Raw genomic sequence first — 24,535 nt, forward strand, 5'->3', positions numbered from 1 at the left:
CGATACCATGTGTATGCGCCGGCCTCATGTATATGCGTCAAAAAGCATTGGCTCTTATTGTCCTGAGAAAATGTATAATATAGAACAGTGCCCACAAGTAGTTGTCTATCAAGAAATAGATTCAGTGCAGCTTGATAAAGCAACAAGCTATTAGTAAACTAATGTCAAGTGGAACATAGAATCACCGATATTACAGTGAACAAACCAGCAATGAAAAGCTTCTTTCGAACGAACATGTTTTGCAAGATTATAAAAATCAGGTCATTGTGAGGTACAATGCTCAGTTACATCATGTTCTAAAGCTTCCATTTATCCGTGCCCTGCTTTCTATTTTTGTGATTTTACTCCTGCAAATTTCATCTGCTCAGGTCACTGTGTCTTTCTCCATTACTGCATGTGAGAATAGGAAGCCAGAAAAAGCACTTGTCTTTAATAATATGGGTTAATACCTTCAAGTTATAAAACATTCTTTTGATTACTTATTTTATCAATAAACTATTTGTCATTCTAAACCGTAAGTTAGCACACCATGAAGAGTAACCATTTTATTCCTTATAGGAGTTCAAACAATCAATCTTATCATATCTGACATACGTCCATTATCATTTTCCTTATAAAGTGTTGTAACCAAAATCTTCACAGAAGAATGAGAGTGTTCCTCTAAAGTCCTAAACAATCATGTATGTGTTTCCTTCTTGCCAGGCAAACATGTTTCATCAATGATCCAGTCGCCCAATGACTTCTTCAGGGCTAAACGTAGTATGATGTGGAGGCCAGTTGCCCAATGACTTCCTCTAGACTAATAGCACTTTGATTGCAAAGTCGACTGCGTTTCAGCCTGCTCAGATTTAATCTTCTTGATTTTCACAGTCTACTCTTGATTTGAAATATCCTTTTTCTATACAGCACTTAAAATTAGTAACCTGGCCCTGATCATGGTCTTAAATCTGAACAGGCCGAAACGCCTTCAACTTTTCAGCGCAATTTGAGGCGCCATCCTCGTGGCCCTCAGAAATACTATCTGTGTTCATTAATGTATTAATGTATGGGTACCAATAAGAGTTCATTGTAGATATTATTGTTTTTCTCTGCACCATCTATCACTGTATATACACCTTAACTTGTCACTTGCGGGGTTCACTTTCTTCATGAGCACATGTGCATAGTTTTGTGCAGGTTACATGAACTATAATGTAATATAGAGCTTTTGCTTTGAACTTTTGATCAAATATATGATAAAGATTTTTTTGCATTCATTGTTTCCTGGTTTCTTGACTCCCTTCTCCTTTTTCTCCCCCACCCTTGCAACGTGTTATGTGCATATTTCTTTATAATTGTCGACTAAATAATACCTGTTGAGACATTGAGAATGATGGCAGGAATAACAAGTTTTTTTTCCCTGAAGAAGTCCTTATCTAGGACGAAACACGTGGGCTGGGCAAGATGTTATGTACTTGAAGAATAAAATCTGTTGAAGACTCATCCTCACAGGTCTTGTATTTCTACAAACAGATTGAAGATCTACACATTTTGACGAGCTTCTGTTTTTTTTAATGCTTTTGATTTTTTCTTATTTATATTTGGACTATCTGAGAGCCCCTTTTTCAATGTTGGTAGCTTCCCCTTCTCTGTTGAAATTTTCTGTATTTAGTGTTTATCGTGAGGTTGTTTGTGTAAGAGCTACCTGTCTCCATGGACTGTCAATGATTGCAGTAACCATGATAACATTTCACGTTAAAACTGCCCACCATACTATTGTTTTCTATCTAACAGAGGAGAGAAACACAATTATACTACTATTGGCCCTGAGAAATTCATAGGGCAACTGGCCCAATTGATGAAATGTGTTGGCCTGGCAAGAAGGAAAACATTGAAAACGTATGCCATTGTTTATGTATGGGGAATACATATCTGTGCGAGATTTTTGTTGTAATACTTTATTAACAGTTGAGGATTGACTTAATCAAGTTATGATAACTGCGAGCGTTTAAACTTGTAAAGGAATTAAAACACTAAAGACTCATCGTGTTGTGCAAGCATATGAATTGGAGTCTTTGGTAGGAACTTACCAAGCCCCTCTTTGGAGACTCATGTGTAACAGGGTTCCTTCTACCGAGCACTCAGTACACATGATCGAGTATGTTAGTCCTGACACATGTATAATTTTAGGCCAAGTTTGCTGATATACATAAAACTTTAGAGGCGTGCATTTATGTTTTCCCTTAGTTATGCCTTATACAATATGCGTGGCGGGACAAGCATATTGCAACCTCCTGACTGCCACAACACTGCCAGGGAACGGCGATCCCCTGGTGTCTCCATCAGGGCTGTGGTGGTCAGACCGCCTGATTCGTAATAGGGTGGTCGAGAGACCGCCACTGGCGCCGCCCCACTAGTCCGCCAGACTCGTAAGCAGGCCCTAAGTGTTATGTCTGTTGCTGTGATGAAGGTTGCACATCCATTGGCTGTGCTCAAGGTGTGCCTGGTGCTGGAAAGCCCTCTTCTGCGTCCTTGTCCCATGTCACGCCCGAAGTTTATTCAGGAAACGTGTGAAAGTTCGGGTGGGTCCTCGGTAACCAGTCTATGCCAGGCTGCTAGGCTGCTAGGCTAGAGGCAATTTTGGGCAAGCATAAAAGTAAGTAAAACAATAAAGTTGTGGCCTACCACTTATTCTCCCCTTTGTCCCAGGCGCGGATCCCCCTAATAATAGTTTCTGTATTAATGTCACTTTCTGGGAATATGCACAAGTGAAAGGATCAGCATGCCCTGCCATTCACTAGTCTGGGCACAGGAGCACTCCTTTCGATATTAACGTGCATAAACATCTCACCGTGTCACCACCCCATTAATTCCTGGAAGAAAGACACCCTCGAAATCTAAATGCATGTATATCAGCATTTTCCTTTCATGGTTACATCCTGTCAAAAGAACCTTCCACGCATGTAAACATACATGTCAGCATGTAATTTAGTGGAAATAATCCTGATAATAGGACTTTTTCAGGCTATAGACACATGTAAAAGTGACTGCGTGCTCCTTTGCAAAGAGTAATTCCTGGTCTGTGAGCAGTCACCGGATATAAATATGAGTGGTGTCACTGCTCCACCCCTGAGCCGTCTCCTCGTCTGCCTGATCTATGCTCCACCCACCGGGCTGTGTGTCACTGCTTCACCCCTGAGCCGTCTCCTTGTCTGCCTGATCTGTGCTCCACCCACCGGGCTGTGTGTCACTACTCCACCCCTGAGCCGTCTCCTCGTCTGCCTGATCTGTGCTCCATCCACCGGGCTGTGTTTCTAGAAGGAGGCTTTAGTCATTGCAGATGTCACAGTTGCAGTGCAGTCGCTGTGCTTGAATCCCCACTAGTGATCCTGCAGCGACATGATGAGCATAGGAGGTTTACATCATCCCTTCCGTAAGTTGGGCGTGAGGGACAGGTAGCATCAGCCAACAGCCTCCTGCCCACTGCTCACCCAAGGAGATCGGTAAGAGGAGAGTGGCCAGGGGGTGACCGTGGGCATGCGTCTGAATCCTGGGGGTCCCGTTTGAGAAGGGAGGAGAGTTTCTTCTAAAATCTACAGAGAGAGGGAAGAGTGAAGAAAAAAAACGGAATGAGCAAAAGAAAAACTTAACATAGAAAGGCAGTGCCAAAAGAGGACTATAAGATGAACAGGGAAATCGAGAGATTTCAAATGGCTGATGGAGGCCTCTGGAGAAAGACAGCGCTGCAGTATCTTGGCAGGAGGCATTCTGGTGGGTATCAGGGCAGAGGGAGAGCTGCGGCTGAGCTCAGGCTAGAAGGAGGCTTGTGATGGTCACAAGTGTGAAATAGACCACTGCATCAAAGCAGTATGAGGTATCATGATGATATACTCAGACCATATGAGACACTAACACAGGAAGAGAGGTTGCCCCATGGACATTTCATTAGTCTTGCCTCTTGGATTGGCACCTTACAGCGCCACTGGGAGGATGTTACAGAAGTACCACCAACTCGCCTCACACTTCAATACTTACACGTCATGGGAGAAGGACGGCATCTCACCCGGTGTCTGGCGGACGCGCTTCCGCTGTAAACTGCCACAACATTGACCTCAATGCTGCATCGCGGGGAGACATACCTGACCCGTCCTTGCACCTCTGAGGAATGGAACATGATTCTGGCAGGTCCCACATACGTCCCTTGCAATGCCAGGTTCCGGCTTATACAATTCTACATTATAGGGCGTATCTTACGCCCGAGAAGATCAATCGTTATTATCATAGACTAGTTGCGGCCTGTCCCCTGCTGCAGTAACAGATATTTTACAAATGTTATGTTCATGCCCCTTGTTACGGCAGTACTGGGGGGGGGGGGGGTAAACACTTCATTTGTCGACCTGCACCGACCGTCAGTTTGCGTGCAGATGGGAGGCCTGTATACTGGGCATCCTCCAGAGATATAAGAAGCACAGCGCCACTACACGCTTCTGGACCTTGGTTTCATAGTAGCAAAGCACCTCATTACAAGGCGCTGGAAGTCCAGTGAACCATCCTCTATAATGGCCTGGTCACACTCCATCATCATCTGAACTACAGCGGAAGGGGTTTCTCTTTGTAGAGAGGACACTCTAGGAATACGTAAATACCCCATCTCATCCAACTGGGAGGCGATCCTGACTGCCACCAGACTGCGTTATGTCCCGAGGAGGATGTCGATTTCACCACTGTAACTTAGATCACACCTGAACAAATATATCTACACAGGCTATGATAACACCGTCAATGATGTTCCACTATATATATAATGAGATGTGTACCACATGATGCTGGACTTTTATTGAGAAGATGGTTACTTACCCAAGACAAATTTTGTACTGCATTGAGAGACAGAGAACCCTCCCTGTTTTCCCCTTGTTCCCAAACCCATTATCCCACCCCCCTACCGAAGATGTTCATCTCTGTTCTCTTCGAGATGACTGGTTGCTCACAGTTAAGTAGTTTAAATATGTTTGATGTCATTGCCATGGAATGTCACCGACAACATGACTGCACACTGACTATTTACCTCGGAGTGCACCTCTCGTCCCTGTATAGTGCCGTATACACCAGCATTTTCTGGACCTGCCGGGATGCATGTACCAGACTAGCTGTAACGTGCTCTTCTACATGTTTCTTGTCCTGACAGTCAGATATTAACACCCTTGTATTTTTATTGTGCCTACAATTCAATTGTGACTGTGCCATAAAAATTTAATAAACAGATCAAGCAAAAAATAATTCAGAGTAGTATGAGACGTAGAGCTGTAGTGTCTTCCTCTTGAAAAGAGGCTCATTGATGGGTAGCTAAGATGGGATTCCCTATGTGACATGCTAGTACCCGAGGAAGTTTCTGGAAGTACCAAACGCTGCACAATATTTTAGATTTAACCTTTGTTCCACCAGGACTCAGCAAAATGATTTAAGTGGACATCATCTGCTCCTGTTATTTGAGGTTTAGGCTCATCCTGGCTGTTTTAGTAGAGTGCAGGGTTTTTAAGTTTGCAATTGTTCAGGCATGCCATCACCAGAACCTCTTGATACAACATGACCAAAATAGTCTGCTGGGACTACTTTCCTTTGTATGTTATATTGAAAGTTTTTTATTTTACCTGACTACAATGTGTATCTGGGCGGAGAAGAATAGATTCAAATCACTAAAGATGTCAATGTACTTTTGTATTTTTTATAACAAGGTCCAGGATTCCCCCAGGAGCAGTAACAATGTGAAGAGTAGGGTGTTTTTGTTTTCACTGCCTACCATCAATACCTCCATTATAGTTCCATTACTATCCTTCTTTCATTTAATTCAGAAGTAGAGTTATGTTCGCAACTCTCCGATTGACCGCTTTGAACCCTTTTCATAGTCATCTGGAAGGCTCCATTTTCTGATTTCTTGACTCCTGCTCATAAGAAAGTATCAGATTCATTTCAAGATGATTCAGATACTTCCATCTATTTTTCATGAGTAGGGTTTAGTAACGTGGAAGGTCAGAGGCTGTGATCAATTCCACAAGTTGTTCCTCATCTCAAATATGGTTCTACCAACAACTTCAAGCTTCTCAGCCTCTTTACTATTTTATTAAATAAGAGTAAGATATGCAATGTTGTTATGTGGTGCAGAGAGAGTTGTTACTCCAGGTTTGAGATTTCAAAGATGATCTTGAAAAGATTGTTTGATTAGTTTGCTAAATCGTTAAGATAGAGTGCCATGGTGCCATTTGGGCACTCTGTGTGCTTTGTGGCATCTTTCCCGGTCTATCTTGCTTAGGCTGATAGCCTCCTCAGAGTGTTTTTAATCAATGAACTTTCTAAATTACAGGTATTTCTTTTCAGGTTGGCCATGCTGGTCGACTAAAGATTGTGCCATTTGTTAGTGGTTTTAATCGCTCGTTTGTAACAAGCACCCTGTCCACCTTTTTCCTTTTCTGTTGGACCTGAGTGAATTTGGAGCAGGTCTTTGTTGACGTTGTGTGAGGAGATCAGATCTAGAATATGTTTCTGGTTGTGTTTGGGAGTAATAGCAAATTAATAGGATCCTAATACCCCTAGGTTGCCTGTGAAATCTGTGATTTGAAGGAGGTCAGCCATATTCAGAATCGTTCATTCACTGTGCTATAGTTAATTTAGAAATGCAAGATTAAAGATGGATTTACATTAATCATGCAGGTCTGGAGTGATCCCTAACTGAACCTAAGCTGTACCTGCATTCTTCATACAACTTCATACAACTGATCCTTTCAGTGAAAGTAATTCTATGACTTGGGAGTCATACTTACTATAAGAAATGAAATTCACTTTGAACATAGTTTTTGTTTTAAGTTTGAATATTAATTTTGAAACAATTGAGGAGGGCCCACATCTTCAAAGGGGCCACCTTAGAAAGTGATCTGTCTTTATCCCTTCTTGCCTTTGTCTATTTCTTAATATCAACCTTATTGTGCCTACCTCTGTCTCTCTTAGCCCATTATCATCTTAAGGATTTTTGTGTCCCACAAAAAACACATTTCAATTTTGTGTTCCGATTTCTGAAAGTTTCTTTGACGTTATGTAGGCTTGCATTAACAGAAAACTGATAATACAATTCAAAGTTGCTCTAAACAGTAGACTCCAAAATATGTCTTTGTCCGCCTTATAGAATCCCTCATGACTGGAATAACAATTCTTTATCTGGTGTTGAAAAAAGTATGACTGTTGTATACATAGGCCTTTGAATTAAGTAATTTAAGTAACAATCAAAGACCCTTAATCATGCAATATTAATTTTCCTTCTGTTGCCAACGGTGATCCTGATACACGGTCCAATCAAAGAACAAACATTGGAGCATTGGAACGTTGTATTAAATTTGACTCTTTAAATGTATTCTGAATTTCACTTGAAAAGTGAAGGAAATTTCACCTAGCAAGGACATTTGTTTCAAATTTAAAGCAGAACCCAAATCAATATTTTAATTGAACTCAGACTGAAAATCATTACTTAAATTCAGTATGACCCATAAGTTATGGGCTTACTTTCTAGATGTTAGACCACATCAGATGTAACTCACAGTTCTGTGTTTGTTGCTGAAAAAGGACATGAAAATTAAGACCAACAGACAAAAGCAGCCAGCATAAAAAAAAACTTCTGTCAGTGAATATCAGAGCAATAATGCCTCCTTTCCTAGACTCTGTTCTTGCAGGTGAATTTCTGCCAGGGGAAGAATTTTTGCAACAACAAAGCAGGTCTTCGAGATGCCCAATATGTTGTATTTATGTGCATCATTTTTCTCTGTGACCATCTAATGTGTCTTTAGAGGTGCCTAGGTGTTATAATATGTCCATAGTTATATTTTCCTGACTTCTCCAGTTCATGAGATGTAGTTATAGGATTAGAACGTTCACTCATCGATAGTTGTTGATGGTTGTTCTAATTAATCTTTTATCTATAGTATATGTTTAACAACATGTTCTAATTTTATGAAAACCTTTTCCATTCCCTATTCTATTCCTTTGCCCCTTTTACTCATGTCACCCCTCAGTTAGTACATAAGGTCCCTGGAGTGACAGTTAGAACCTTGTTATCGGATTATGCTGACTGAGAGTGAGGTTGAAGGATCGCATTTGTGACATGTAAACTGAATATAGAAAAATCTTCATATTTTATGGGGACGTGGACTCATCTTAACACTGACAAGGACGATGGGATTGCTCAGCTTTGATGGGGACAGTTTGCCACACCTCTACACTTGCTAATGCTCCTCCCTCCTGAAATCAGGGCAGCGTGTCAGACAAATTCAATGTGTTGCATATAGGGATAGACATGCAGTGGATCTGTCTAAAACTTTGCTCACTGTAAGTCGAATGTATTAATACTTACATGCAGTGCAAGTTTGTGTGGGCTGTTGAGGTGCATGTATGAATTTGTGAAGCTGTTATATTGAAGTGAAACTGACGCAGGAATGGAGCTGCAATTTGGTGAAGTGACTTTGTATGTTCCTGAAGTGGGACAGGACATGGATGGATAAACTCTTAGTGCCGATCCCTAATCCTGCATTGTGGCTGGAGTGGTGTGACATCGCTAGCACTCTGCTGAGGGGTTGTGCAAGACAATCTGTGGAGTTCGGCAGTGTCAGAGGCTCGGACTCTGTTTGAAATTCCCAAATCCTCTTGAAACTGAGAGTCTCTGGTTAGCATTACTGCCGCCTTACCCTTGGCGTAGTTGCTAGGATCTTTTTGTATGCTTGCTGTGCAAGAGCCACTCTGTGTGGTGAGCAGGCTGAGGGAATCCTGCATTGTCAGTGGTTACTCTCGCAATGAATTCTCACTCGTCAGCGCTGCAGCAGGCAGTTCTCAGGAGCGTGTATGCTGTGATCCTCCATATAGTGGAGGTTGGTCTCATGGCAAGGAGAGTTTAGTGAGGATTCCCCACAGCATGTATAGTCTGCCTCCAGACAAGAAGTGCTGTTGTCAGGGGAGGTTAAAGATTTCCTGCAGCAATTGGGCGACGATTTCCTGCAGCACTTGGTCAACACCTCTAACTCCACCCTCTCCTTGTGACTGCCTGACAGCTCCTCCTCCTGACGGGAATCAGGAGGCATTGATACAGGGCTATCCTAAAATAAGGGATAGAAAATGAAAAACAACTTAATAAACATAAAAAAGAGAACCACAGCAATCACGTCTGAAACTGCAGTGCCTTGAGTAAGAAGTGTAAATTAAAATGAACCAGTTATTATCTGAGTAAAGCGTCTAATAAAATGTGCAGTACTATTGTCAATTCTGTGTATTCACTTGTAGTATCATGGCGGCACTAAATATGACTCATTCCCTCCATTTTTAAATGACATTTGGGGACATGTTTTGCAATGGAAGGAGTGGGTAAAACTCTCTGAGCCATACCTGATTACTATATGGTTCAAATGTTCTTCACTTAGAAAACAACATATACTGTTGCATAATTTAGACATATGGGGCAGGAAGGTCTTTGAAAGCTTGATAGATCCTACTATAGAAGAAGAAAGTGAAAAAGTCAACGGACACTGACTTACATATAGCAAACAAGAAGAGCACTTCAGGCAAAAGATTAATGTGGTTCTAGAATTCAGTAGGATGCAAGGAAAAAATGAAAAAGTGACCAGTTAAATCACAGTTTTCAGATGCCTTTCAAATACTTGCAAATTTGGAACTCTTTGTCTTTTGTTAATCAGGGACCAACTTGTAAGGTGCACAAAACATTTGAGGATTCAGGAAAAACTTCTTGCCCATTATCCTGATCTCAGAGAGGCAATAAAGATTGTTAGAGTGTGGAACACACGACTGAATGCATTAATGAAATAACACAATCAACGTCAGCGGATGTTGTACATCAAGCTAAGAAGCATCAGCAAAGTTGTAAAGATACATCCGGCAATTCACGAAGTACTATCAAAAAGCAAATCTATTGCAAACATGACAATTCTAAATTCAAGTACTAAAGATGCAGGAATAGCAACCACTTGGCTAATAACGTTAGCTGGGCTGCCCGGTCTAGTTTATGCAGGAAATGTAACAAGAGAGGACATCATGCTAAAGTTTGCAAAAATGTTGATCCCAAACAAGTATATGCTGTTCTTAATGTTGAAGAAAACAAAAGGCAATTATGTGTTTTAAATTGAGAAGTTAAAGGAAGGATCTAACACTAGCATTCACATGTGATTGAAGGGCACGTGCATCATTGAAAATACCGGTCGCAAACGGTTTGCGACCGGTATTTTTGCATTTGCGATGCATCAACCCAAATGCAAATTCGCAATTTAAGTAATCGCAAAATTTGTGATTACTTAAATTGCGAATGCATTTAGGGAATTGCAAATTACGATTCCCTAAATGCAATGCATGATGCAATTTTAAATTGCGATTTCACAATTAGAGATCGCATATTACCATCAATTTAAAGTTGATGGTAATTTGCAAAAACTTTGAAAAATGCACTATAGTGCATTTTTCAAAGTTCCATGTTACACACACACACATGCCCCAAGGGCATGTGTGTGCTTTTGGCACCCTTGCACCCTTGAAATTGCATGCGCAATTTATGAGTACCTATTTGGTACTCACAAATTGCGCATGCAATTCCAATTCATTCCTATGGGCCCCTAGAACCATATGAATGAATGGGAAGCTATTCCTTAATAGCGAATCGCAATTTGCAATTTGCAATTAAGGAATATGTAGGAATCACATTTTTTTTTGCAATTCCTACATGCATAAGGAATTGTGATTCCTAAATAGTGATTTCTAATAAATCGCTATTAAGGAATCACAATTCCTTATGTTGATGCATGTGCCCCTTAATGCTTGATGAGGTGGTGTTCAAAGTCTCTGCCACCTCTTGTTCACCTTAAAACCTTTAAGATAAAAATCTATTCTTACAAATGTTTGCTGTGAAGGGCGTACATTCCTCAGCAAGTGAATGTAAACCCGAGGGGTATAACAAATACTTTATTCTTCTGGCAGGCATGTTCCCATGCACATTTCCTTCAAGGGTCTTTCTATCGTACACAAAGTATACATTGCTGAGCAAGGGCCCAATTTGCTGAGGTTGAGGCACCAAAAGGAACTTGGAATGAAATTGGACCCCCAACAATACAGAACAAGTTCTCCTGGTAGAAAGGATAATAATAGTTAAAGAAGTTTATAAGGAATTCCCTGAGTTATTTGAAGACAGATTAGGTCTCCTTGTCCAATTTCAACACAAATTTAAATAGAAAAATAATGCAGTACCGGTACTGCATAAAGCCAGGCCTGTTGCCCATCTAATGAAAGAACCTTTAAAGGAAGAAATCAATAGGTTAGTGGCACTAGGAGTCATCAAACCAATTGAGAGCTCAGAGTGTCTTGCTCCCATAGTAGTGGCAAAAAGGGATGTATCTGTTTGTTGACTTAAAAGTTTTAATGCACACACATGGGTTGATAGATTCCCGTTGCACAGAATTTTCAAAATGCTGAGTCTTATCAGAGATGCTAATTATTTTGGTGTTATTGACCTATCGGCTGATTATCACCAGGTATAGCTCCACCCAGATTCTAAGTCCCTTACATCTTTTATCATCCCTTTTGGAGCTTACAGGTGTTGCAGGATGCCATTTGGCCTAGCTTCCGCTTTCAAAGAATTATGCAGCAAATTTTTGGAAATTTAAGCAAAGTGTAATGTTCCTAGGACAACACTCTAGTCTATGAAACCTCTGAGGTAGAACACAATGACACTCTACGTAACGTTTTCGCAGCACTTAAAAAGTATCAAACTATCAAATTAGAAAAATGTCAAATTGGGGTGGGTTCAGTTGATTTTTTAGGCCACACCATATCCACAGCTGGGGTTAAACTGAAGATTCACTTGACTGAGGCAGTAAAAGAGGTTCCACTGCTGATTTCCAAGGAAGAACTCAAATGTTTCCTGGCCCTGGCTGAATCTATGTCAAAATTCATTAAAACATTTTGCTGATTTAGAATTTCCATTGAGGGACCTTTTAAAGAAAGGTATTCCGTTTAATTGGAATGACAATAATCAAAACAAATTTGACAAAATTAAACAATCTGTATCGACTGCCCCTCCACTACAGCAAAACTTTCTGACCACTGATGCAAGCACTAAATGAATTGGGGCCACGCTTTCGCAAAAGGTAGAAGGCAGAAAGATAATAGTTGCATTTGCATCTCATGCTCTCAAAGATTCATAACATAACTATTGTACTAAAGAGCGGGAAGTTCTATCCTGTTATTAGTCCATAAATCACTTTACATTTTTCCTGTGGGAATTACCATTTACGTTACACATTGATCACAAACCACTCTTATTTTTAAATCCAAAAGGATGGAACGCACAACACTCCATTTTGCCTGATAGGCACTCAGTCTGGAAGGATACAATTATAGGGACGAATATTTTCCAGGCAAGAGAAATATAGCAAAAGAACCCCATTCCAGATTGTCCTTTGTAGGTGACGAGCAGGAAGAATGTGATATTGAGGAACAAATACTATATGTTGCAATTGGTGGTATTACTAACAATGAATGGGAAAGATGTACATGAGATGACAAAACTTTGACACTTGTGAAAGGGTGAATAGTTCAAAGTTGGCCAGATAAACCAAGTAAATTATGGGATGACATTAAGGGTGTCTGGGATGTGAGACATGAACTGTATATTGAAGACAATCTTATGAAGAGAGGGGAAAAATTGGGGCCACCCAAAGAACTGTATGGTAGAATAGCCAATCTTGCTCAAGAGGGACACCTAGGCAGAAGCATCACTAAGAGTAAGGCAAGAGAAAAGTATTGGTCTCCCGGTGTGGATTCAATTCTGGTGGACAGAGTAAGAGATTATGTGAGTTGTGCTCTGAGTGATAAAACCAAAACGGCAAGGAAAGTCCCTCTGTCTCCAATAGGTGTCCCTAGTAAACCATAGGACAAATTTGCAGTGGATATAATAAGACCCTTCATACATTCTAAATGAGCGGGCAAGTATATGCTAGTGTTGGTGGATTACCACTGTTATTAGATACTGACCAAAGTAGTAAACTTCATCACTACTAAAGACCTAAAAGAATTTTTGACTGACACTTTTATGGTGGAAGGTATTTTTGTAAATGACAAAGGGCAATTCACCTCTGAAGAGATGAGAGATTTCCAAACCAAGATGTCAATAAAGCATTTGAGAACAGTATTGCACTCTCGAAGAGCTAATGGGCTGTGGAACGTGTGAATAGGATGATCAAAGAATGTATGCAACTCTCTTGTGTTTCAGGTGAACCAGGGGACAAATCACTTCAGAACATTTTATGGTTGTACCACACTGCATGGTATACCATTACCTGGGTGTCCCCTTTCATGTCTCACAAAGGTAGACCTCCAGGAACAAAACTCTCTCCCAGTTAGTTGAATGAAGAGGAACCGATTTGGGTACAAAGAGACAAACTGAATGAACGAGTAATTCCTCATCAAATTATATAAAGAGATATGATCTGAAACATGCCATGAAATAACAAGAGTGGATGACAGGAGACCTTGTAGAAGTTAAGTTACCCATTCCACACAAAGGTAAACAAAGTGTCTTTCCAAACCATTAAGAATAACCAAGGTCAAAGGGAGCATTGTAGTTCGGGAAGATGGGAAAACATGGAGCACGGATAGGCTCTCCATATGCCCAACAGTTCCAGGGATTAGGAACTGATCAATCTGGCCCAAAAGTGCGAAGGAGTTTGCAGAGAGGAGAGTAAAACCCATTCAAAGACTAGACAGCTCCCAACTGACACCAGGATTGTGTAATGACTTTGGGCCCGATTCACAGAACTAACTTAAGACAAAATCCTAAACTTACTACCATTTTCGTATTCACAGAAGGCACTTACTCATTTTGGTATTCACAGAAGACAGTTACTCACTTCGGTATTCACAGAAGTTAGGAGTCCTAACTTTAGGACTCCTAAATGCCTTCTGTGAATACCGAAAGTCTTAAAATTAGGATTTTTCTCATTTTAGGAGTCCTAAAGTTAGGACTCCTAACTTTACTACTACTAAACTGAGAAAAATCCTAATTTTAAGGCTTTCGGTATTCACAGAAGGCATTTAGGAGTCCTAACGTTAGGAGTCCTAACTTTACTACTACTAAATTGTAAAAAATCCTAATTTTAAGACTTTCGGTATTCACAGAAGGCATTTAGGAGTCCTAAAGTTAGGAGTCCTAACTATACTACTACTAAACTGAGAAAAATCCTAATTTTACGGCTTTCGGTATTCACAGAAGGCATTTAGGAGTCCTAAAGTTAGGACTCCTAACTTCTGTGAATACCGAAATGAGTAAGTGCCTTCTGTGAATACCAAAATGGTAGTAAGTTTAGGATTTTGTCTTAAGTTAGTTCTGTGAATCGGGCCCACAGTCTTATCCTATTAATACATAGGTTGTAATGTTTTTTCTCTTCACTGTGTTTTACACTGCTTGTGGATTCAAAGTGTTGCCATTTCATTGTAGGAAGGAGATGTGTTATAATTAATGTGTTTAAACAACACGTTCTACTTTATGAAAACTCCTTCTCCATATCCTTATCCATTCCATAAAGTACTATAAAATGCACATCACAAACCTCTGTCTCCACCACTTCCATCTTGTTTGAGAGAAGAGCTCCACTACATGTGTGGAGATTTCTATACATGGAGGTATACTTTTCGGTAGTAAATGTGGAAGGTACAAGGGGCAGTAGCTGGAAAATGGGGAACACTTACTACTAAACGAGAGGGATTTATTTAAATTTAAGGGGGGTTTGGGTGCGACATGCTAACACAAAACATACACCAACAAAAAACATACGACAAATTCAATTCACATAATACACATCTAAACTAACTACAGCCCTAAAGTTGTCAAAACCAGTACAAATGGAATTACAGAATACTTGTAAAATATGCATATATGTTAATATTTTATAAAATATACTTTAACATATGGGTTTATTGGTTTTCATAAGTATTTTAGGGTTTGTAAGAGCTTTTTAGGATACAGGTATGGGCAGTATTGTGGGTTAGTCAGGAACTTTTAGGGTTCAGGGAAGGGTAGAGTGTAGTGGTGGTAAGGAGTTGTTAGGTTTCAGTGACGAATAGTCAATTGGGCAGTAAGGAGTTTTTAGAGTTCCGAGTTAGGTAGTGTTTATGGGTACTAAGAGTTTCTAGGGTTCAGGAATGAGTAGTGTTTCGAGGTAATATGGAGTGTTTAGGCTTTAGGAATTGGCAGTGACTTTGTCCCAGCAGGCCATAAAAACTGTCATAGGAACCTTACATTTCATCCAGGCCCATTGGGGGTTACTGGAGTGCTTTCAGGGCACTTAATATGGACACTCTTGTAGAGGTTTACCCACATGTGTACTGCCAGGTTCTGTAACCTTTGTCACCTGGCAATTAATGTCTCAAGGAAAGCACTGTAAATAATATCAGTAGCCCAGGAATCCCATGACCAAGTCTTTTGCCGTCTATACTCTGGTTCCCCTACTGTCATGCAGTTATCACTTTAGAAGTTTTTATTTTGTATGGGACCAGACTATTGTAACCAAAATATCACATAATGTGTCCTGAATATTGTTTACAATAATATTGTTCTATAGGAGTTAATATTAGAAATTCACACCAAATGTGAAGATGCTGTTAGAAATGATATTTAGGGCACAATATGTCTGTCACTTGACATTTTTACTAACAATATTCTGACATACTACCTTTCTTTTCCTTCTGTTCTTTACTTCTGTTCTTGCTCCCTTTGTCGCCTCACTCTCTCTCCACCCTTCCTTCTGATTCTCTTGGTTGGTGGCTGTTGGCCTCTCTTTTTACCTTGACTTTGCTTGGGTTCCCTGTTTTGCCTTCTTTCACCCACTTTTTCAGAGAATGTTGCTCTACCGCGGGTTCTACATTCTTTTTAATATTACAAAACATTTAGTCGAATTTTAGGTTTGGTGTCAACCTATGTCCCGTTTCTGATGCAGCTCGCTCGGTTTGAAGAAGAAATTCGGGAAAGAACACAAAGTGAGTTGGAGCACCAGAAGGAGCGAGAGGAGCTGAGAAAAGAGGAGAACAGAGACCGCTGGATGAATTTGCATGACTTAACTATGAGTCAGCGCATCAGCAAGTAAGAGCCTCGGACAGCCGCAGTGGGTGCCGCCAGTATGTTGGAGGGTGAATTAAATAATCAGCTCTTGTTATCACTCAAAAATATCTCAATAAGTTTGAAGAACATAAGGATATTGATTTGTAAGATGAGAAAATGTACAAATGTGAGCCAACAGATTTGCAGTTTGATCACAGAGTAGCTCAACTTCTCATCTTGTTTCCAGTCTGCTGATTTTGGATACTGGTTTTAAAAATTGTGTGGAGTTAGTTTGCCCTTGTTTTTGTTCTGCAAGATAATAACCAGATACAGAACTAAACTCCATATCTACACTCAAATGGATGAGGGTCAATGGTTATATAAGTGTGGTGATCTCACTCACAAAGGCAAAAAATGAACGAGGGCCGCCAACCACTGGTTTTGTAAATAAAAATCATATTTAGGAAGCAGTAGGCCCCCTCAACCCTATCTCTAGATCCACTGTGTTTACCTCAGTGTCTGTGGGCGTTCCCAAACCTCCAAGGTAAACCACACTTTGAAACACCCACTTCTCAGAAATTGGGTGGATTTTTTTTATTTCTCTCCACTCACAGCAGAGATGTCTGTACTCATAAAAGCTTTTACGCCAACCAGGAATCTCTTTGTGGGTTCCTAGCAGGTGGAAAAAAAAAGAATAAAAATGTGTTTGTGTCCAAATATACCTTTGTAAGTCGGGCTCTCTGACGCCTAAAAGGGCAGCTAATTTATTAGCAGGTTTCAATCCCAAACTCCCACATAAAGGTGTATGTAAAAATATTACCTGCAGACAACAGGCTGGCACCAATATTTCTAATTGCACCAAGTGTGTGTGACCACTGTATGATGTAATATCTACATAACATAGCACATGGTTAAGAACAAAATAAGCAATGCATTTGTTTCAGTACACCTAATCATTCTTAAGTTCTGTGTCATCAAAGCCTGACAGTCTTTTGACTTGTAAATGTTGCTTTTATAGAGCTTGGCATTACTGCTTCAGTAAAGCACTCTGTGTTAAAGACTCCATTGTTTGAAACAGATTACCAGCGCCTTGTACGTGATGAATGAGTGTCTGCTAACGACCCTCCACATTTATGGACTCAGTATCAACATTATTAATGGAATCAATGTTAGATCCTACGATTAATTTGTCATAGCCTACAATTATTTTTCCACTGCTATTTCAGAAACTTGTATTGTAGCCCTTCTTAGGGTTTATGTACAATTCTAATAGATGACCTGCCACAAGGATTCAATCTATGTCATGACTCCAAGGCTCGTTTTTAGATGTGGCTACACGAGCTGCCTTTGTGCATTTCATCCTGCTATTTTGCTTGGAGGCCTGTCTTTAGCATACAAGTCATTGTCTCCACTTTCAACAGGGCTTCAGTGGTAGGTGAAGCTACCGACACCAGTGGCTTGAATATTGTCATGCATTGTACGCTGGCAAACCTCCTTACAAAGTTGCCATTCTACAAAGAGCCTTCAGGCTTGATTGGAGAGAAAAGAACCTCTTTAGACAGAAAAGCTTTTCTCTAGCTTCCACTATGAGAGAGAATTCTATTTAAAACTGGCGCAGGATTATTTTAACAAAACTAACCTAGGAAGAACATTTACAGTCACTTCCCAATGTGAAACCATAGAAGCAGAGAACAAACCATACGTATCATCCCATGCATTTGATTTTAATTTAAAGTGAGGAGTGCTCTCATCTCTACTGGTCTCTATTTTTGGAGCACCTTACTTCTGGAGCTTTATTAGTCCTAGTTGCTGGCAGTATTCAAAACATCTCTCAAGACAAGTTGGGGTGGTGGTATTTTGATGTTCAGATTAGGCTACTTGTTTAACCAAAAGTTTTGTTTGGTACTTGTAGAAAATCGAGTTACTGGTTGAGGAAGATGAAACCCTACTCAAGCAACAACTACAATCCTTCTCAGGGTGAAATACAAGCAAACCCCAAATGTGATTAACCCAGCCTTAATTTAGAGGCAATGTGCAAACTAATTATGCAGTACTTCAAACAGTAATCAGGTGAAAACACAACGCACAACAATTCCCAAACCTATTTAGACATATTGAGTAAAACATTATAAATTATTTGAGACCAAAACAACAACAATCCAGTTAGTAGAACTGGAGATATGCAATTTTAAAGATTTAAGTAAAAATAGTGTATAAAGTCACAAAGTGCCACCTGTGGTTATCTGGTCTCACTGGACCGGGACAAATTCACAGGTTCAGGCTAACCGCAATAGAGCCTGAGCTGGCTTTTGGTACTCAGTCAGGCCTGCTGAACAAAGTACCTTATGTCCTTGGTGCACGGACTCCACAGGTTGCTTTGTGATGCTTCTCATTTCAAGCGCCAGCGCGAGCTGCGATGTGAGGTCCTGCGTCGAGTTGTGTCATGCTGCATCAATTTCAATGAAGCTGTGCAGCGAGGTTTTGTGCCAAGTCGCATCAGTTCTGAAGAAGCTGCCAGCTGGGCGGTAAGGATTGGTGAGGCCTTGCATCGCTTGGCGTTGATTCCACTGACTCTGGCAGCTGAGCGGTGAGGCTCTGAAGGGCTCTGTGTTGCTCTGTGTCGGTTCTGATAAAGCTTGTAGCTGTGCGGCTTGGTTTTGTAGAGCTTTGCGTTACTTCACACCAGATTTGGTGAAGATCCCAACTGGGCTGGCAAAGCACCTCTATTCCCACTGCCAAGGGTTCAGGATTGGATTGTCACCATTTGGGGGTTATGACTCACAGCAGGCAGAGTCCAGGTGCAGGGTTCAAGAGAGTAGGAGTTCTTCGGCTGTTATCAGGAAGCCAGCAAACTATTCCATTGGAGTCACTCTGGTGATCCTGGCTTCAACATGCAGGTCCAGTCCTTGACTTGCTCAGGTCGCAGGGAAGCAGCGTAGCAGTCCTTCTTGTAGCAGATTAGCACAACTGTCCTCCTGAGTCTTCCACAGGTCCAGAGGTGTACTGTAGAGCCGGGTCTTAGGCAGGGGCATCCGTTTGAGCAGAGGAGCGTTGCCTCACAGGCCAGAGCTGAAAAATAATATGGTAATAAAGCGTATTTATAACCATTTTATTTTTCAGTCCTGAACTCAATGACGGGATGGGGTGGGGCCAGTGCTGCCGTGCTGAGTGGCAGCAGCAGAGAGCTATGCACTTTAAATAGCGCATGTCTCTTTGGCTGGCCGTCTTGGGCTGGCCAGCCAGACATGCACATTTTAAAGTTCTCTAACCCCACTATCTTAGACAGCGGGGTTAGAAAAAACGCAGACCTCCAGTGCTCTTAGGAGCACTGAGAGATGCTGCTCTATCCAAATCCAAAGTGCAGTTTCCTTGTCCCACTGGAAGAGAGACGACGGTGGAGGAGGACGACCCGTCGTGTCTTACGGTAAGTGTTTTGTTTTTTTATTTGCGTCCTTCCCCCCCAACACCCTACCCCATGGCCACCACTGATCTTAGGATCTTCTTTTTATCATTGATGCTAGCTTTGAAGTAGGAGAACCATCTAGAGGCTTCCACCCCCAGAGGTGTTTGGAATTTCCTTCCTCCCTGCCCTGACCCCACTATCTCTGGGGGCACAAAAGACTAGAGTGAAACCCTTTGTGATTGTGCTGAAGCCAGAGCCTCTGTGGGGTGCAAGTGTGGTAGGTGACAGCTCAGCCCTCCCTATCAAGTCAGATTTGGCCCACTCTGCCAAAACGTATACCCCCTTTGTCTCACTGTCTTTGAGTACACAAAGACCAACTGCTAGCTACACCTAGTCATGTGACCCAAGCTATAGGAACCAAATGATTAGGATAAGAAAATACCAACTTTCTAAAAGTTGCATTTTCAGAATTGTAACTTAAAATCTGAGTTCACCATTAAAGTGAGTTTTAAAGCACAATTCTTTAGACTCCAAACTCACCCATCCTATTTTCTCCCAATTGAAAATTATCACTTATTAAATGTATTAAGGTTACCCGATACACAGGCCATGCAGTATTGAAAAACAAATTTAAAAGAGTCTTTTACTACCAAGACATGTAAATGTTAAAAGTACATGTCCAACTTTTTAAACACATTGTACCCTACCCTATAAGTCATTTAGTGCCTAACCTGTGGGTAACTTATATGTATTAAAAAGGAAGATTTAGATCTTACAAAAGGTTTGTTGTGTCAGGTCGAAATGGCAGTTTAAAACTGTGCACACAGGCTGCAATGGCAGGCATGAGACAGGTTCAAAAGGCTACTTAGGTGGATAGCACATTCTGTGCTGCAAGTCCACTAGTAGCAATTAATTTACAGATCCTGGACACATATGTACAACTTTACTAGGGACTTACAAGTAAATTAAATGTGCCATTTGGGTGTAATGTTACCATGTTTAGGGAGAGAGCACAAGCACTTTAGCACTGGTCAGCAGTGGTAAAGTGTGCAGAGTCCTAAGGTCAGCCAAAAGGAAGTCAGCAAAAAAAGGAGGATTGAAGGCAAAAGGTTGGTGGGAAACCATGCAAAGGATGGCAGGTCCAACATGTGTCCCCCCCTCAGTCAGCTGAAAGTAGAAAGTACTACCCACTCTCATGGCAGCTCTCATCGACATGGCAAAAGAACTTGGAGAGACCATCGGTGTGGTCATTTCCAGGGCGATGCTCCACCATAGAGTCCATTCACTGTAGAGAGATGGACCATGCCAACAGTGTGGGATTCTCACCACTAATCTGCATTAGCCATCTGAGGGTTCTGTCATCTACCTGAACCTGGAATTGAGCCCCAAACAGGTATGGTCTCAGCTTCTTCAGTGTCCAGGCCAGTGAAAATGCTTCCCTTTCAATTGCACCCCAGCTCTGTTCCCTGGGAAGTAACCTCCTGCCGGTGAAGGCTACTAGGTGATCTAATCCCTCTTTGTTTAGCTGTGGGAGCACGGCCCCTAAACCATGCTCTGGGGCATCTGTCTGCATGATGAACTCAGGGATAAATCAGGGGCCCTGAGCAGGGGTACCATGCACTGGCCTTCTTCAGGGTGTCAAAAGAGTTCTGGCATGCCTCTGCCCTGATCACCTCCCTGGGCTACTTCATAGAAGTCAGCTCTGTCAAGGGAGCAACAATGGTGCCATACCACTGGACTTATCTCCTGTATTATCTGGTGTTGCCCAAGAAGGCCCTCACCTCTGTCCAGGTCTTGTGGGGTTTGGAATAGTTTGAATCTTAGCCTGGAGGGGCTGACCCAAGTAGACCTCAGAGCCCTGCCCTATCTGGCACTTACTGGCCTTGATAGTCAGGCCTGCTCTCTGCAGAGCTTGGAGCACTTCTCTGAGGTGGCACAGGGGGTCCTTCCAGCTGGAACTGAAGACCACAATGTCATCTAGGTAGGCCACACTGAAGTCCTCCAACCAAGCCAGTATCAACTTCTGGAAGATGGTAGGGCTTTCCGAGGTAGAGACGGTAGACCTCTCTTGGCCCCCTTAGTTAAGGCGATCTGCCAGCACCCAGACGTCAGACCAAACGTGCTGAGAAACTTAGTAGCCCCCAACCGATCAAAGAGCTCATCAGCTTGGGGTGAGAGTCAGTCTTAGTAAATTAATTGAGTCGCCATAATACACACAGAACCAGAGTTTCGGGGTGGTAAATGGGGGCAGCCTTGGGGACCAGCACCTTTGGGCTCGACCACAGGCTGCAGGGCTGCTTGAGGGCTCAATTACCCCTAGCTCCAGTATTTTGGAGACTTCCTCCTTTAGGATGATTCTCACCTTGCCAGATAGCCTGTAGATCTTATTATTCATGGGCATACTGTCTTCAGTGTCAATGTCATGGGTACACCATGTAGTGAGCCCTGAGGTTAGTGAGAAGAGGGAGGCAAACTGCCCCAATAACTGGCAGCAGTCCATCTGTTGCTCTAGGGTCAGGGACAGACTGACACCCTCCACTGACCCATCCTGCTCCTTAGTGGAAAGGAGGTCAGGGAGAGGTCATTCTTCTCCTCCACTCCATCGTCCGTCTCCAAGAGCATGGTAGATTTGAACATCTCAAAGTGGGGTTTGAGGCAATAGACATGCAGGGCCCATAAGGGGTCCCTAGGGGTTTTGAGGTCCACAAGGTAGGTGACATTCCCCTTGTGCTCCTTCATCTCATAGGGCCCAGACCATTGATCTTGTAGGGTCCTGGGTTCCACAGGCTCTTTCACCCACACTTATTGGCCAGACTGGAACTCGACCAGGTCGCCTTCTGGTCACAACAGAGCTTCATAATCTCCTGGCTGGCTTCTGGATTCTCTTTAGCCTTCTTCCAGATGTCCTTCATCTGCATGTGGAGGGCCAGCATGTAGTTGACCACTTCCTGATGGGCTTTTTTGGGAGTTTGCTCCCAACCCTCCTTTCCCAGTCATCAAGGCCCTCTGGCAGGATTACCATACAGAATTTCAAAGGGGCTAAAACAAACCTCATTCTGTGGTACTTCCCTTTAATCAAACAACAGGCATGTAAAGGGGACATCCCACTTCCGCCTCAAGACCCATGATTGTGTCTTTGAGTGTCTTGTTGAACCTTTCAAGAAGCCTATTGTCAAAGGTCTGGTCTTGCCCAAGATGGCCTGCTAGGGGACCATCATGACTATATATAATAGGGGGTGGCCCACGTAACCCTCTCAGGTCTTAGGCTCTTGCAAACTTAATATAAACAAATTTGACCTTTGAGGGATAAATACTAACAATATTTATCATCTTATTGGGTATGTACAGGATAGCTGTAAATCATTTCTTTACTTCTCATTTTTTAAATAAATTCCATGGAGAATCCATCTTTCAATACAAAACACTTTCCTCATATATGGTTTTTACAAACAACAGCGATGGCCCAAATGTTTTCCTTTTGTATTGAGTCCGTCTTTCAGGTATCACTTATAAATCCAATGAACCAATTGCCTAATTTCAATATATTACACATGTGATGTGATTAGGCTGATGCAACTTGTACCAGCAATTCTTTTCATTTGTTGTGGGCTCCTTTTGAAGATAGTCGACCTGTTTCGGCTAGTTGACTTCCAGCCTTCTCAGGACTGTATAAGGAGTGTAAATTCTTTAATGTAAGACAATAACATAATCCTCTATAACTGTCGGTATTCTTTGAAAAAGCACACATGTATATTTACACAGTGGGAACTTATCGGATGTGCAAACATACAGTGCCAGTGTGGTGTCCTGAACCACATTACCACAACCAGAGGTGACAAAAATTATATAAGGAGTGCTCACAAGGCAAACATTTCATATCTATACAAGAATATTTAGCCTTTGGTGTCATGCTGCTACGAGGATACTGGCTATCGAGACCTCGTACATGGGAGATCACCACTCTTACTCCCATAAGTACACATTAGTGAAGTGAAACACCTTGTGTCCTCGGATTAGCTTATACGGTGCGATATTATACATGTCGTGTGCAACCTGTCTGTGCTGACACCACCAGCTAATTCACTACATGTGGGTTCACCAACAAGGAAGGTGCAACGGTATGTAACATACCTTCAAGCTCTTGAGACGAAGAGTCGATGTATCAACCATGCACCTTAGAAGGGTCGTAAATGGGAGTGAGAGAATCACCGCTCTCAACCGCAAACCTTGCTATACTATACCAGAAACAAAAGGGGCTAAAACTCATCTCTACCGTTCACTAGATGCCATGTATTTGTCCAACTGTGAATTTCCAAGGTCAATACCTCTCGGTCTTGAGACCATCAAAAGGTGTATACACAATTATAAGTGTTAGTCCATCCACGGGCTTGTGTTGGGCGGCTTCAGTCACTCCCAACCTAGCGACTATCCATTTGGTATGTTAGCATTGATCTGACGCATTACAGTTTTTTGAAGTGCAGCGTCATGGAAGTGCCGCTCACTATTCTCCGACGTAATTCAGAGACAACTAGACCGTCTAGGATGCTTTAATACCTTGTGAATTGCAGACTTCATTTACAAAGTAGTAGCACATAATAGGGCCATATGTGGGATATAATTAAAAAACGGAGACCATATTCGGGCAGGACTTTTGCGTGGGGTACATGTAAAATTACCAGGTTTTCTGTAGATTCTATGTAGACTCAAGTTTGAATGTAGTGAGTCTTTACATATTGTCACTCAGGCCAGTTGCACCTCCAAACCGAATGCAACACTCATATCTAGAGTACGGGCCCCTGTGTAAGTGGGAAATCTAAGGGTCATCCCTACCAATGGGTAGGCTTTGTTTTGAAGCAGAATGACATAAAGGCTGCACAGTATCTTTGGCTGCACTAATCATATTAATCTATTTATATACAATGTGCACACGTATGTTAAGAACTAAGGGGCCGATTATGATAAGGTTCGGAAAGCTCCGACCGTCCGTTTGAGCCTTCTGAACCGCATCGTAATCTGCTAGTCAGATTCCT

General features: G+C 41.8%; 1 protein-coding gene across 1 annotated transcript in view; it reads left to right on the plus strand.

Moving 5' to 3' along the window:
- LOC146855025 (uncharacterized) overlaps nt 1–24,535 on the plus strand; it is a 153,590-nt gene that overhangs the window by 79,604 nt on the left and 49,451 nt on the right. Inside the window, exon 3 of the mRNA XM_085650551.1 lies at nt 16,002–16,144. Within this exon, the coding sequence (XP_085506677.1) occupies nt 16,002–16,144 (143 nt within the window). The remainder of the gene's footprint in view (nt 1–16,001; nt 16,145–24,535) is intronic.

This window comes from Triturus cristatus, chromosome 4_1, assembly GCF_964204655.1.
Source record: "Triturus cristatus chromosome 4_1, aTriCri1.1, whole genome shotgun sequence".
NCBI classification, from domain to species: domain Eukaryota; kingdom Metazoa; phylum Chordata; class Amphibia; order Caudata; family Salamandridae; genus Triturus; species Triturus cristatus.